Here is a 16,992-nt window from a genome sequence, read left to right as displayed (position 1 = left end):
GAGTTCAGCTAGAAGAAGTTACATTGCAGAGAGTTCAGCTACAAAGAAACTACCATGTAGAGAGTTCAGCTGCAAACAGATTGCCCTGTAGAGAATTCAGCTACAAACAAATCACCCTTTAGAAAGATCAGCTAGAAGAAGTTACCTTGTAGAGAGTTCAGCTACAAACAAATCACCCAGTAGAGAGTTCAGCTATAAACAAGTCACCCGTAGAGAGATCAGCTAGAAACAAGTCATCCTGTAGAGAGTTCAGCTAGAAGAAGTTACATTGTAGAGAGTTCAGCTACAAAGAAACTACCATGTAGAGAGTTCAGCTGCAAACAAATTGCCCTGTAGAGAATTCAGCTACAAACAAATCACCCTGTAGAAAGATCAGCTAGAAGAAGTTACCTTGTAGAGAGTTCAGCTACAAACAAATCACCCTGTAGAGAGATCAGTTAGAAACAAGCCACCCGTAGAGAGTTCGGCTAGAAGAAGTTACATTGTAGAGAGTTCAGCAGTTTAGCTGCAAATAAATCACCCTATAGAGAATTCAGTTACAAACAAATCACCCTGTAGAAAGATCAGCTAGAAGAAGTTACCTTGTAGAGAGTTCAGCTACAAATAAATCGCCCTCTAGAGAGTTCAGCTACAAACAAGTCATCCGGTAGAGAGATCAGCTAGAAGGATCACCTTGCAGAGAGGTCAGCTACAAAGAAATCACCATGTAGAGAGTTCAGCTGCAAAGAAATCACCCTGTAGAAAATTCAGCCACAAACAAATTGCCCTGTAGAAAGATCATTTAGAAGAAGTTACCTTGTAGAGAGTTCAGCTACAAAGAAACCATTCTGTAAAGAGCTCAGCTGCAAACAAATCACCTGTACAGATTTCAGCTACAAACAAATCACCCAGTACAGAGATCAGCTATAAGAAGTTACCTTGTAGATCGTTCAGCTACAAACAAATCACCGTGTAGAGAGATCAGCTAGAAGAAGTCACCTTGTAGAGAGTTCAGCTACAAAGAAACCACCATGTAGAGAGTTCAGCTGCAAAGAAATCACCCTGTAGAAAATTCAGCCACAAACAAATTGCCCTGTAGAAAATTCAGTTAGAAGAAGTTACCTTGTAGAGAGTTCAGCTCAAAGAAACCATTCTGTAAAGAGCTCAGCTGCAAACAAATCACCTGTACAGAATTCAGCTACAAACAAATCTCCCTGTAGAGAGATCAGCTACAAGAAGTTACCTTGTAGATCGTTCAGTTACAAACAATTCACCCTGTAGAGAGAGCATCTAGAAGAAGTCACCTTGTAGAGTGTTCAGTTACAAAGAAACCACCATGGAGATTTCTGTAATCAATATATGTATTATATATATAATTTGTACATTTACTGATAAAATATTTAAAGTACATCTTCTTCATCTTTTCTTCTTCCTGTGATAAAGAAAAAGAAGATAGGTTATAAAGTCTCAAAGCCAGCCATAGTTGGGGTATACAAATACAAAAAGAAATGAAATCTAATCCAAAACAGCCAAGCTGTAAAAAAAGTGTGCGGCCCTTATAAAGGCTATGGTGAAAAAAGATGTGAAATCCAAGGTGGCAGCCAAGAAATGGCTGTGATGGTAGGTTAATGGTAAAAATTTTAATAACGCAATTCAGGTGAATTTTGTGCCAAGACCAAGCGGCACCAAATTCACCTGAATTTTCGTTATTAAATTTTTTACCATTAACCTACCATCACAGTCATTTCTTGGCCGCCACCTTGGATTTCACATCTTTTTTCACCATAGACTTTTTAAGGGCCGCACACATTTTTACAGCTTGGCTGTGTGGTGTGATCCGATACTGAACAACATGCACACACATACTTTGTATGTAATCTTCTAAGTGTAATGTATTAGCTAGCTATAATTGACTTATACTGTAATGAGGTATGACATCATGTGTAGTTGTATGGTTGCCTCTATATATATTGTGTGTTGTACTTACTATTTATTATTCTGCTATTTACTGCGAGTAACACAGCAACTAGCTTCACACTACAGGCTGTTTTGGATTAGTTACTAACAAATCAAATTTTATATGTATCTAACATAAACGAGCAAAAATTTGTGATTGTGGGTTTGATTTCTTTGGATAGGGGATCCGCGATTTGATCATTTCTTGATTTTTGTCTTAAGTTGTGGAGTGCTTCCTTGCATTAAGTTATATTGAGACTTCTGTGACTCCAGAAAACTCTTTGCTGATTCGATGATATTGCGCTTTACAAAGAAATATTGTCAATCCCCTTGTGATCGTGAACTAGTCTGGCGTAGCCTACGCGCGCGGGTCGGCTACGCCAGACTAATCGTGAACAAGATGATCTAACCAAGATATACGAATGGTGCAAAAAGTGGCTATCAAAGTTGAATCCTATGAAGTGTGAAAGCATTTCTTTCTCATACAAGCATCTTCCTCCAATATTATTATGCTATTTTCTAGGTGGTCAATAGAGAATCAGTAGTCAGCGGGTACTTTGGCAGTATTCGTTACTTCCAAGCTTAAATGGGGGTGATTATGTGAAGCACCTAGCAGCCAAGGCATCCCATTCACTGAACTACTGCGTCACACACTATTGTCGTATTCTTCATCAGCTAAAGCAACTATAGCTACCATAATACGTTTCACTGGTTTGGTGCCTAGTCTGCCTACATAACTCAAAAGATGGGTGACAACTAGAATTGGTCCAGTGCCATGCTACATGTTGGGTGTGGTAGTAGATGGAATTCTGCTGAACTATTACAGGACTAAGCCTTGAGATGCTCGCCTACAAGAACTTAATTGTTCACAAGAAGATCTTTCTTTTCTACAGTAGCCCGCCCATGATATTCTACACAACAGAGTAGCCATTCCGTTTTCCCAATATATTCAATTTTCCTCCACCATCTATAGATCCCATCAAATGACAATGTGTCTTGACTATCACTCCTTATCATTACTCTTTTTCATCAACACTCCTTTCCTATGGAACACTATTCCTTTCCACATCCTACAGCTATCAAATGCTAAAGCATTTCAAGCTGCATGGTGTTGTTGTAAAGTTTAAAACTGTTCTGTGTCTTCTGTTGTAATTGTTTGTGTGTGTTGTGTGTGTGTGTTTATCGTTACCTTCTGTTTACCTATGTCTTTGACTAACTTGATAATCTAATCTAATCAGAGTATCAATAAAGACTTGCAGACTACAAGAGTTTAATATGGCCATAGCCTGAGTTAGGAGGTTGCCTAGCCTGTCTAACCTGCCAATCTCAGGTGTTACGAGTAAATTGACAGGTTAAACTTTGGCACAAATTACCAAATTTGCTGAAGTTTTCCCTCATCAAAGTTTCCCTCTATACGGTAATTTTGGAAAATCACCCTTACAGGTACATTTGACACATTAAATATTTAGTGCTGAAACACAGCATTATAAGTTACATTCCTACCTATTTAAGGATAGAATAAACCATAGATAACTTGAATCACAAGAAAAAATAAAAGGTGTTTTCTGCTATTAACAGCACCATGCTAGTTTCAAAAAATCTAATTGTTTCAGGCATGACGATAAGGGTGATTTTCCAAAATATGCTCACATAATGAATGATACTCAATACAGTGGAATTATGATATACAGCACATCAGTAAAATACGTATGTACTAAATTACATTTAGCCCTCAATTGTAGCCATTTCTGACTTGTGTAGCTAAACTTATAATATAGAGCCGCCCAGTAAGGCTGTAAACAGTCTTAAATCTGATGTTACTTAGATCATATATGTAGAGACTTCATTGCATTGATCTGATTTGTTTGGGTTACCACAACTATATTCACAGTCCCATCAGCTATATTCAATTCAGTTAAATTCCGCAAAAAAATATGCGTTGTGACATCATGTTCTACCCCCCCCCCTGGGTAAACAGGATGTCCAACAGCAATGTATGGGAATAGTTTTATAGCTTCAGAAGTCAGCAGTTTAATTTGTTGTACATATATGTTTGCAGATTTGAACTTCATAGGTATTCATACTATAGCTGATGTAATGGCTAACTTGAATGGTTTGGATTAGTAGGAGAGTGTTAATATAAGTGATGAATTTAGTTGTATGTTTGGGACCACTTCATTAATGGTCACCATAATGAGGTAGTCTTATAATAAGTATACTGTAGCACCTATGGTCACTATAATGAGGTGGTATTATAGTGATGTATTGAAGCTCTGTATGTACTTCATGACTATGAGAACACCTCCAAAACATGACCACTTTTATAGCTAGTGAGGTAAACATTATGGTCACTTAATGATTTTCTGTTTTTCATCAGTGCCTGCATGTATTATTGCTGCACACATTTCCCCATTTTTAAAGGTTTAATCATTAATTAACCAAATATTGATGTGCAGTTCAGTTATCAAGATCACTGCACTCATGCAGTAGTGACCTTGTACATTGTAGCCAAAATAATGTGAAAGATTGGTGCAACGAGGTATAAAAAGTTGATCTCCTGATCACATGACAAAGGATGACTACAATGACTGCAGCTATATCTGAATAGGATAGTTACTGAACTTTGCAAATTGTCTGCTATGCAGAGTATCAGGCCCTGGTATGAGAATGAGTCTAAGGTAGCTATATTGTGGCCAGTATGTACTCGGGATACCAGCACTCTACATTCTGACGAAAAACAGAGAATCACCAAATAGTGGCTAACTTAGAGCAGACAATTCTTAGTAAGATCACCTTATTAGTGACCATGTCAAGTAGGGGACCCCAAAACATAGCTAAGGTGTACTTTATGACCTCATTAATAAGACCACCTTGATATTTTAGGTTTGTGTAATGAGTTGTACTACTACCCAGCAGGGTTTGTACCAGCAAATATCATTTTTGTGTTTACATGAAGACATAGTTATACAAGCAGCACATCAAATGTACACACATTTTATTACAATATAAATTGCAAAAATGAGGACAGACAAAAATGGAGGGAACAGGGAAGGTGTGAAAATACAACTGACTAGTCATTATACATTAAAACTTCAAATTGCAGTGACGATAATAATTATAAATCTAAAATCAATTATCTGCAGCCTCAGCAAATACCTATAAATAATGTGAAACACAGTGAATTATGAATTCTATGCAGCGTATACAAACAACATTAAACTTTATGTCAGGTACTTCATAATCAAATAGAATACATGTATGGCTGCCTGGTTCACAAGCAGTACTGTCAGTATACACTTACATTCATGAGGTTACGTGGACCAATCACACCAGGTTTGAGGGTGTACGCCTCATCAATACTAGGCCCTGTGGCAGGAGTGAACATTAGTGTGTCCCCATCATCATCATTGCGTTGTGAGGGACTCTGTCTTGAGGAGGGACTCCGTCTTGAGGATGGACTGTTCCTAGGGAGAGTAGTGAATAATACAGCACACCTTGTATACTGATTCTTTAATATACTGGTTTGTTCAATGTTTTAGCACACATGAATGTTTTATTAGACTATTAAACGTGGCTGCTGTATAGGGTGACTGCTTTATTACAGTATCTCAAGTGGGCCTCCGAATACACAATATTTAATGGGTATAATCATGGCATGTTTTGTTTATCATAGTACAAAAGCAAGTATTAATGGTCAGTCACTAAAAGTACAGCTAGATCATTAAGTGATGTGCTACTTGATTGGTTATTGCTCCAGCTAGTTCTGTCTTGCAGGTAAAGAGTGAGCGCTTTAAATATCTTCATGGCCTCTGTGAGGATTTTAAATAAAATTTGTGGTCTTTAAGTGTTGATATGGAAAATCAACACCTTACTATGGTTTCCTAGAATGAAGATGACCAGCATGATTAGAGATAAAAGGAACAACAAGGTACAGAGGGCAAATTACTCACTGGAACACCACAAGGCACATGCCACTGGTGAGTTTGCTATTGCAGCTGAAAATGGTGATTTATCATTTAGCTTCTAGGCCTAGTGAATGTGGTCAGGTTGGCAGACTAAAGTGTGCAATGGCGGATCCAGGATGGGGCATATGCCCCCCCCCCCCCCCTCCTCGTGGAAGAGCCAGCCATACTTGTGAAGTAAAATACTAAACTTTATGTCAGGCCAAGATCAGTTTAGCAATACAACTCATGAAAATATGCACATTTTACTAGCACTGATTACAATTTCACCTGAAACTGAAGTAAACCGATGTCAAACTAGCTGTTAAATTGTTACCCAGCACCTCCGTGCATACTAAGCACCTCTAAAATTAATTATCGCGTTGCTGTTGTTGACGTTTGGAGCCTATTAACAGCTTTTAAGACTTCACAACCATCTCCAAGGGCCAAAATGGCTAAAATCAACAGTGAGACACTACTAAGAGGTGATTATTTGCTGCTTCAAAAATGCAGTAACTAACAAGAGAATCTGGTTTTCAACCACCTACAACTTTGCCTGTTTGTACCCCTCCCCTTGCTGGCTCCTGGATCCGCCCCTGTTGTGTGTGAGTGACTTTTATAATATTCAAATACTAGGGCTTCACAGTGTTCCCTCAATTACCCAAACAGCAGAAATGACTGTTCCATTGGAGTGTTTTGTCTGAAATGTATGTTCTATTAGAGTATTTGAACAATGCTCTGTATATAAATGAATGGGCTTTGAATGGGATTTGATTATCTTTGTCCTCCCAAGGTGGTTGGTTGGATAATTGAGTGAACACTGTATGTAGTTTTTATTTGCAGGTGTAATGCTCTAGTCTACTTTAGATACATCCTTAAGACTTTTCCATAAAAGTACTTTTTGCCCCTCTAAAGTGTTTTCAGAGGCGGCAGTTTGACGGGTGCCATTCATTTTTTGGGGCAACCCCTACTTAACCAGTACTACTGTACTGTACTGTTTGATAACAAGACATTCACCACTATACATCACATACACTCACTCTAGAGAAGTATTAAGAATATGAAATGAGCTGTTGTGATCATCATTGTCTCCAAAGTTCAGTGGGATGGGTGGACCACTGTATACTGGTGACTTGAACCTCACCGGACTGTCACTGTAACACACCATACATGGTAATATTTCACTCTAAATATAGGTACACTAGATCAAAAAATTTCCCCTTTAATATGCAGAGCGATTAATTTAATTTTGTTACCAATAAGTCCTTTTTTTTTGCAATTACGTACACTTACATAAAGAGTAGACTGTACCGTTTAAGTAGGAATCCAGGTGAAATTTTTGTAAAATTCCGCTTTTAAAAATCATCCTAGAGTTATCTTACGAGATGAAACTCACCTTTACGTAATAGTACTAGTCCATATAATATATTAAATATAACAAAACGTTTACAGGTGGCCGGATACAAAATTTTAAAAAAATCGCCAAAAACTTGGAATTTTAGACCGACTACCTGACTGACCACAGTCGCAAGCCTAGAGGCCAAACGAAGCAGTGCATGGCCGCCATTTTACGCCACAACAACAAACTCACCAGTGGGATGCCTTTTGGGGCTCCGACAAGTGTGTGCACTCTGCGCCTTGTCTTTTCTTTTATCATCAATCAGGCTGCTTGTCTTCTTCATCCAATGAAACCATATTGAAGCGTTAATTTTTTCTTTAAGCAGTATAATAGACGCCACAAGATTATTTAAGGCGCTGAAAACTACACTACTGTACAGAGGAATAGATTATATATTCCTTACTTATATAATCTATGACGGAGGCTACTGTACGGAGGTACCAGTATTAGATAGCTTTCACGATAGGTTACAAGATCACGCCCATTCTTCATTCTACGCATTATCGATCTATTGATTGAAACCACGATGACAAATCCCTTTTGTACTAGCTGTATTTCAGTGACCACACACCTTCAATTTGGAAGGCTGACTTGAGATACTCTATAAACGATCAAAACCATGCCCCTTTTGGGCAAGTGCACATCTTTGCAGACTGACTCGAGATACTCTAATACAGCAGTCACCCTAATAGAACAGTCACATGTTTATAGCTAGCTGTATGTCTTAACAAAAAAACTAAACAAACTAGTATATTAAAAACTATAAATTTAAAAATAAAGTAGGAATCCAAGCAATAAAAAGTAGTGAAACAAGAGATGAATGATGGTAGCTATTACAGCATAGCTCGGTGGGAAATTCCTACTTTGGCACTGAACACAAAATAATGGCTACATCATGCCAAAGTAGGGATTTTCCACTGAGCTATGCTGTAATAGCTACCATCGTTCATCTCTTGTTTCACTACTTTTTCCTACTTTATTTTTAATTTTATAAATTTTAATATACTAGTAAGTATTGCTGTTCTTAGGGAAAATTACTACATAACACAAGCAGTGATACTTACTTGAGCCATGACTGATTATGATCCTTGCCATCATCAGAGAAAGACTCATCCAATTCTTCCTTGTCCTCTTCAGTATCAGAGAATGACAGAGACAGTGCAGATACTTGTTGGTTGTTGATCACTGGGGTTGCTTTTACCTTATCTAATAAAACATAATATGTTTGTATGTGCTATGCTATACACATAGTCTGTATGTGTAGTACAGTGTGTGTAGTGTCAGGTTTATGTGCGACAAAAACTGTTAGATGGTCTGTGTGCCAGGGGGGACCTGCTATTGCTGGAGTAACATGTACAATGATTTTCCACACTATGGCCATTGCTGGTAACCAAGTATGTTGTTCACGAAGGTTCTTTACATGCACATTGACTTAACTTTTACACTGCTACCCATGGGAGGTTCACTAACCTATGCATATGATTAGAATATCAATGAGGCACTGGAAAGGTTACAGACAATAGCGGAGTGGTACAGATGGAAGCACCTTGTGAAGTACAATGTATACATGTTTTGTAGTTAGATTTAAAATATGACAATAAGCCATGTCAACTTGATTAGTTGTTTCACAGGCCTGACTGACACACTTTTTTCATAGACTAAAATTGAAATAAGTTTGTTTACAAGTGAAAATCTGGCACAAGCATCATATTCTTCCAATGCTATTTACCTGCTAATATTTCTCAAAGCCTAGCTCAAAAACAATAGCTACAGATGAGTTGCTGTTTCACCAAGACCACACTGTCTTTCTGTATTAAGATGCTGTGGCAAGTTACCTGACTGTTGTATGTGTTAGGGTGACTACTTTATCAGAGTATCTTTACCTTATAGGTATATACAGCCTTTTCATATTGTAGCCAATACCAAGTAATAATACATTTTTGATATACCAGTGGTCATAGACTGAAAATAGTACAAAACCTTTTTTTTTTTTTTTTTTTTTTTTTGAAAACAGCCACTATGGAGCATATTCAATGACAGAAAAAGAACATAGTATAAGACACAGAGAGTAGAGATTTATTGGTGTACCTAAACTGTTTGGTTGATAAGGCACAGAGTGGATTGCCTGCTGTGAACAGTTACCTTAATCTAAAGAAGGATCTGAGAATGTGCCCTGCAACTTTAATTTTAAAAAAAATCCAAGTAGGAAAGTTTAAGGCCCAACACTGAAAGTTAGAGCTGTAAAACTGGAGAGTTCGCATACAAAGGGGATATGCCCCTTTCAACTCAAGAAGATATGCCACCTTTCAAGGCCTGTTGTGTTGTATTATGTTGCTTCAATACAGTACGTAAACATCCTTTATTCATTGAAAGATTTATTTTCTGTAGCTCAAAGTTTGTTTGCTCACATGGGTGTTATACATACCTACATGCAGACACATGGTTTTAGCCACACCAATTTCAGCAAACCAGGTGCACACTGGGTGTGTGCCTGGTTTAACCCTTAAACCCGCAGAAAACTTTTTGGTTTTTTTGGAAATGTGTGTTTACACAATATGGGCATGCATGGCAACACTAGGTGGGGTAATTTAATTCTTACAACCTACAAATACACATAGATTAAAAGTGTGTTTACTGGGCTACTTGGAGAAGGTTAATGACACTAACTACAGTGGCTCACTTGTTATGAAGCGGTGAACAGCAACGAGTCACGTCATCGTGCTTTTAAATTCTTGTCACATGTATAATTTCGATTGTGGGTTTACTCACATGAATCATATATGGCCTGATGCAGAACTTCACATTGGGTTGAATGAAAGTTGTTGCAAAGTGATAGGATCAACTACCATTGAGTCATCGGCCATTTTATAAAGGTATGTAAAGGGTTTGCGTGTTTCCTTACCGAAAAGTTATTTTCACGGTTAGTTTTGGCTTCATCATTTAGCGTTAGGGTAAAACCCTAGGTATCATTTTGATCCTTGTCACATCACGAGCAGAATGACATAAATTGCATAGCTGTAGGATGGACGCTTCGAAAGTTACAGCGCTTTGTGCAAAGCATGCATATTTATTAAGTGTAAATTCAGTTTTCTGGATTATGCAGGTTTAAGGGTTAAAAATGTTAAAGTACAAGAAGAGTATGGTTAACTGCAAAAATAACTGACAAGTATTGGGAATTATAAGGGATCATAGAGAAAAAAAAGGAAGGGAGGTCGCCTACACCTGCAGATATACTAGGACAATTAATCCCTAATTCAGTCTATACCCATGACTGAATTAAGGATTAAATGCCTGCAGATGAAGGCGACCAACCTTGCTTTTTTTTCTCTCTGATCCTAAAATCGAACTTAAAATTCCTAATACTTGTTTCTTTTTTTTTTTGGAACATTACTATTACTGGTGAACCTGCGCAAAGAAAGGCTGGCAATGTTGTTGTCTGAACGTGTGCCCTAGCTATCCTCGGTTATCAATTATTGACTCGAAAGTGGCCAATACACTTTGCTTTCAGCTATGTTCAGCCTGTTACACAGCACTACAAACAAAAACAGTAGGATATGTGCCTCTGCAATCAATCCAGTCACCACAAAAAATACAGACAATTTGCATGTCTCAACTATTGATTACTGACTTGAAAGTGAAGTGGCCATTATGCTTTGCTTTCCAGTTATATCCCAGCTTGTTTCACATTATAAACAAAGAACAGTAGAAGATGCACCTCTGCTATAATCCAGTCACCACGGAAAATATAGACGATTTCTGTTTACAAACGTAGGGGAGCTATCGCGTTACCATGAATTGACATATTGGGTTGTCAGCAAAAAGAAATGGGACACAAAGGAGGACAAAGGTGAGTCCATGATGCATACATTGTACATGCTGCAGTATTCCAAAAGGCATATCTCGGGAAGAAGTGATGTTGAACAGAAAAAAAAATCAAGCCTGTAGCCTTAGCTGCTATTGAATTATACTTGCCTGAAAGCATCATGCAGGCAGTCAGTCGGTAGAAATTTCAAATAAATAAATAAAAATGAACAATCTACTTAGGGTCGTACTGAAGGCATTTGGTTATACCTAAGCAATACTGCCAAGATGCCAGGATGTTGGTTTTAGAGTGATATTTTTGGCCAGGAAAACCCAAACCTCAGTACATCATGCAAAAATACTGATACTTGGACAACTGGCAGGATAATTGATTAACTCGAAATGGTCCAGTTTTTTTTTTGCAGCTATGAAGTTCTGCTTATCGAAACATTCTCCCTATATGGTAGGTATATCTTGACAGGGTCTTTCCTAAAGAGTGGTAAGGTGGCACGACACTGCTCCACTTTGTTCAAAGTTCCTTTAATGTGGTATAGGAATGTGTAAATTTAAGAAAATGACTTTGATGTTGGTAGCAAATTGACAGTTTTACCGCTCTACTTTATATTTTGCTAGGGAGAACTCTGCTTGATGTTGCCCACAAACACCTCGGGTAAGGGAACAAGAGTTCTTTGGCTGGGCCGAGGCTCTTCTAGAGATCCACCAGCATTGCTTTGTAAGAAGGCAAAAGTATACCACATGCATGTTTGCTATGGTGATGGATGTGAGCTGTGTCATTTATTTATCTGTACACATTTGACTGGCAAACAAACGTACTACACACAGGATACATACTCACCATTACTGGGGAAGATGGTTGCAATTAACATTACCAGTTTCACTAGTCCACCCCACATTGCGCTACACCAGTGTGACATGAAGGCAGTCTGTAACCATCAACATCATGTTATATTACTATTATAGGTGTGTGTACTTACTGTCTTGTGATAAATATGATAATAACTCTTCCTTGATGATATCTATATGATGGACATAACCACTCAAAGGAGTGAAGACAGATTAACAGGTAGGCTCATACACACACTACATAATAGCGTCCATCTGTGTAGTGTATGTGTTGTGAGTCAAACTAATCACAATTTAACCCACACCACACAGCAGCCAATCACAAACACACTATACATACAAACCTTATAAAGAGAAGAGTGAGCTAGTAACTGGTCAGCTGTCGGCCTGTAATACACATAATAGTCAACAAGATGTGTAGTTTTGTATGGTGTATACCTTGATTGTGGTTGAGGATGCATCATCCATTTTAAAATGTCCAGTAGTTCTGTTGACAAATCTACAGTATGGATAACATGATAATGACATTTACCCTGCTGTCCTAGCTATCAAAGACACTTACGAGATGTAAACTCATCTGGTAGGTAGCCAGAACGAAGTTGATGCCATGCGTTACCACCATTGGGTAACTCCATATCACAAGCCATCTCCAGTAAGCTAATTCCCAAACTACACACCACAACACACTTACAGGCTATATGGTACATGTCACACTAGTACCTGAAAATGTCTGCTGGTTTTCCAAATCGTCCTTGCATTAACTCTGGAGCCATGTACTTGGGATCTCCTTCTTGGACATCTGAACCACCAAGCTGTAATGCGAATGGATGTTACAGATCAAAATAGATACTCATGCACACAACACGCAAAGAAACACTGGGTTGCTACCACTGGATCTTGAATAATATAGCTGAGTAGAATAGAGCAACACAAGCAAACTGTTCAAAGAACACGGGACTTATACTAACACATGCACTAAACACACACGGCTACTGTGCTAGCAACTACACAGTAAACCAGCACTGGGACACCTGTGCATTACTCATTCGCTAAGAGTCAGTGCAGGTAAATCCATAACTAGTAACCAAGCAGGAGGCAGTGCTTTGACCAACAGGTGAAGGCGTGAGCACCCAAAGTCTTATCTTGATGTGTATACATGGATAGTTTGCATATATGTGCTTCCCTAGGTACCCATTAATGTTACAGCTGGGTGGGTTGCTTCCTCAGTCGACACCACCAGGTCAACATTCAAACAGCTGGGTAAATTGAAGCAAAGTGTTTTGTTCAAGGAAACAACAGACAGACACAACACACCTGGTCTTCGGACACAACTAATCCAAAGTCCCCTAGTTTACATGTCACTCCATCTTGAGCAATGAAGATATTAGCAGGTTTGATATCAAAATGACACAACTGATGATCATGAAGATGTTTGATGCCCTAATCAATCACAGCATTATGCTGCAAACATTACCACATAGACTATGTACCTTTGTTAGGTCCAGTAAGAAGCCCCAAATTAGTGACTCTGCTATCTTACCATGAAGGTCAGCATATTCGGACATACTACATGGAGTAGAAAAAATACATGAAGACAAATATACTAGCATACATTCACACAAGGAAAACACACACACACACACGGAGCCAGCATTGCTTATGAGTATAGTCTATGGCTGCCATATACATGGTTACACCTATTCAGTGAAATGCTGGGACATCTGTGCACTACGTAGGCACTATGAGCTGATGCTGCAAATCCTTTCAGAGATACGTAGTACTGGTATTGCACCGGAGGCTGTCCCATGTCTCACCATCAGTCAGGTAGGTTGCCCACACACATAGTGATCCACTCACACATGCAATATGAAGCATGCGCGCGCGCGCGTGCGCACACACACACATGTATGGTAACAAATGCACACCTACCTCATTTTACAAAGTTCTGTTTGAATGTACAAGTGTCCACGTTCCTCCCATGCTTTGACAAATCGTACACAGTTGGGATGAGGTGGTAATCTCTCATGTTTCTCGACTTCAGCTAGTCTGTTCTTCCTAAAATTAGCAGCACAAATATTGTGGAAGCTTAGTTGACAAATGTTTAGTACATTTACTGAACATGTTCTATAAGGGAAGTACACTGTTTCAGCAGCAAATTAATTGACATAATTGGGTGTTTACACCCACTCAATGTTAGTGTGGGAAGTAAGCCCACTAACCTGTCCCATTCACCACGAAACTTTTGTGATGATCTTTTCACAGCATAAATCTCATTATCTTCTTTGCTCTCAACTTTGTACACCTCACCAAATGACCCTGCTCCAAGTTTATCCTTTATCACAAAACACTAGAACACAACATGGTGAAACAAACTCACGAACACACTACACATACTTGTTCAAAATAGAGTTGTTGAGATGAGACATTGTACATTGGTGACTGTAACGCTACATGGAAACAAGTCTAGCTTTATCCTTTACAAGTAACACCAAATTACCATTATCATTATTTGGTTTGAAGCTGACAACTTGTGGTTGGTTGAGTGAGCCAGGGGTGCGGAAAATTCTGCTGACAGGTGGACAAGACTTGATAGGAGGCTTGGGAGGTCGTGGCGTCCTTAGCGGCGTCTTCCTTCGCTGGCTGAACGACGCGTTGGCTGAAAATAAAGGGATAGGCCTTGGCGTTTGTAACGTTGCCGCATTCATTTTGTCTTCAGTGTACGCGCCACTACAAACCACTTTACCACTTCAATGGACCACTCTGAAAGTGACAATACCGCATTAATTGGCAAGGGGTCGTGTAGTATTAACACACACAATACGCTAATACCTGTATACGTTTACTATTACTTCTAAGTACTGGACTCACCCAAAACAATGCGTCTTTTCTAGTGTGTCTCTATACAAAGGGTTTCGCTGAGCGTGCCATTACAAGCATTTTTCCCGCCAACTATCTAAACCTCACGCGAGTAATGCGCGTATATTGCATCACGTGTTTACAGTCTCTGCGTAGGTGTGCATCCAGGAAGAGGATTACGTGGCAACATAGCCTAATACTGAGCGTGTCATCAGAAAACCTTGACTAGTGTCTGATGTAAGAGACGTTTTTACATTCTTTCTGGACAGGTGGTACGTATGTAAGGGAATTCCTTGGTGCGAATTAATTAGAACCAAATTGTCGAAGCAATGGCTGCAAAGATTAAGCTAAACAGACCGTCTAAACTACAATTTAGCGGAAATGTTGAGGTGAACGGAGATGTCTGGAGGTACAGCCGAGATGGCCCAGTCGGAGTCGTGAAGATCATGGACCCAATGAGCCCTCTTAACAACTACTACGAGATTAAGATATTGAGCAAAGGTCGTCGTAGTGCTATTGGTATCGGTATGGGTACTATGGGTTATTCTATGTCGGCCATGCCTGGCTGGAATTCTCAATGTGTAGGTTACCATGCAGATGATGCCAAACTATTTCATGAGAATGGTATGGGAAAGAACATGGGTGCCCCAACTTGTACAGATGGGGACATCATGGGCTGTGGTGCCCTGTTTGATGTTGAAGAGGGGCCGGCTTACGTCAAAGTTTTCTTCACAAAGAATGGCAAGCTAGTTGGTGAGAGAGTTAAAATGAAAAGGCCACTACATGGGTTATACCCGATAGTCGGCATGCACAGTCTAGGAGAAAGTGTGGAGTACCTCGGCCATTCTGTGTGCACCAGTTTAGAAGGAGTCGATGATGACGCTATGTCAATTGACAATGCACCACGTGACCTATGGCTACGTTGTAATGCAGTCAAGTTTTTACGTGGTGGGACTGTTTTAGAGTATTTTGGAAATCAGCAACAAGGTCAGGATATTGGAATTGCTCAGTCACTTTACCCGCTCACCAAATCTTCACACTACTTTGAGATGAAAATTGAGAACGCAGGGAAAGATGGCTGTTTAGCAATAGGTCTAGGTTCAAACACTTATCCACTACACAGACACCCTGGCTGGAATCCTGGCGGCGTGGGTTATCATGCTGACAATGGACAGCTTTATGTAGAACGTGGTCAGGGAGTTGACTTTGGTCCCACTTGTACGACAGGTGACACAATGGGCTGTGGTTTACAATTTACAGATGACGAAGCTGATTTTTCATCAGAAGAATCGGAAGATGAAGATTGGGAAAAGAAAAACTTACCACCAGTGAACTTCTATGATGACTTTTACTATGGCGATAACCGACAACAAAATATATTTGTTTTCAAGAACTCTAGTGGTAGTAAGAAAGACAATAATCATGAAGTGACGGTTTTCTTTACTAAAAATGGTAGCAAAGTTGGTGAGACAAAAGCTAAACTTCCAAAAGGAGGTTTCTTTCCAATGGTCGCCATGTTAAGTGTGGGAGAGAGGGTCATGGTAGATTTCAATGCTTTAACTGGGTAGATTTTAATTATGTAGCTCTGTTGTATAGAGATTTTTTATTATTTAAAAGAATAGAGTCATTATATAGAAAGACAGTTGTGTATATGCTATACTTAACTTTGAACATGCTTGCAATATGTATGTATGTTGATGTGTTTTGGGTTGAAATTAATAGCCATTGAGCAAGTCAGGTATTCTTGAGTGCATTGAAGAACAATCTGTGAGTACATTGATTGGAGAACATCAGATAAGCACGTCACTGAAACAATTGATGGACATTTGGGTGAGAATGGGACCACTATTACTGCTGTATAATGCAGTAAGGCAATATTTAAATATCAGGTATGTCTTAATTGAAACCTTGTGTATCACCACTGACCACATCTGTAACAAATCTTTGTGCCCACAACATTTTAATTTCATCAGTTGTGATATAATTTTTTCCTCATTCACAAATTACGATTTTTACTGTAACTGAAAGGAAATATTAATGGAATTCATTAATATTTCCTGTCAGGTCTAACCATGTACTGTTATGAGCCAGGAACTTGAAAAGCCAGATTGGTGATATTTAGATACACCTCTGCTCCAAATATGTGACAAGTCAAATACTGAGAATACCCCTATATCTTTTGTTATTGGCTTCAGT

At 38.9% G+C, this 16,992-nt stretch overlaps 2 protein-coding genes across 2 annotated transcripts; one reads left to right on the top strand and one right to left on the bottom strand.

Moving 5' to 3' along the window:
- Positions 1-4,869: 4,869 nt before the first annotated feature.
- LOC136252254 (membrane-associated tyrosine- and threonine-specific cdc2-inhibitory kinase-like) lies at positions 4,870-14,942 on the bottom strand. The gene is made up of 17 exons (XM_066044654.1): positions 14,809-14,942; positions 14,438-14,700; positions 14,335-14,387; positions 14,160-14,287; positions 13,870-13,995; positions 13,431-13,506; positions 13,255-13,380; positions 12,661-12,752; positions 12,503-12,609; positions 12,379-12,439; positions 12,285-12,327; positions 12,072-12,113; positions 11,933-12,020; positions 8,340-8,481; positions 6,917-7,030; positions 5,237-5,399; positions 4,870-5,091 (listed from the first exon to the last, which is right to left on the bottom strand). Exons 2-17 carry the CDS (start codon positions 14,643-14,645, stop codon positions 5,065-5,067), a joined length of 1,596 nt encoding a protein of 531 aa, XP_065900726.1. The 5' UTR covers positions 14,646-14,700; positions 14,809-14,942; the 3' UTR covers positions 4,870-5,064.
- On the top strand, positions 14,910-16,537 carry LOC136252255 (SPRY domain-containing protein 3-like). Its single transcript, XM_066044655.1, has one exon. It carries the CDS (start codon positions 15,126-15,128, stop codon positions 16,362-16,364), a length of 1,239 nt encoding a protein of 412 aa, XP_065900727.1. The 5' UTR covers positions 14,910-15,125; the 3' UTR covers positions 16,365-16,537.
- Positions 16,538-16,992: the final 455 nt, after the last annotated feature.

This window comes from Dysidea avara, chromosome 4, assembly GCF_963678975.1.
Source record: "Dysidea avara chromosome 4, odDysAvar1.4, whole genome shotgun sequence".
In the NCBI taxonomy this organism is placed as follows: domain Eukaryota; kingdom Metazoa; phylum Porifera; class Demospongiae; order Dictyoceratida; family Dysideidae; genus Dysidea; species Dysidea avara.
Note: the sequence above shows the minus strand (reverse complement) of the source record. Positions and strands in the feature narration are given on the sequence as shown.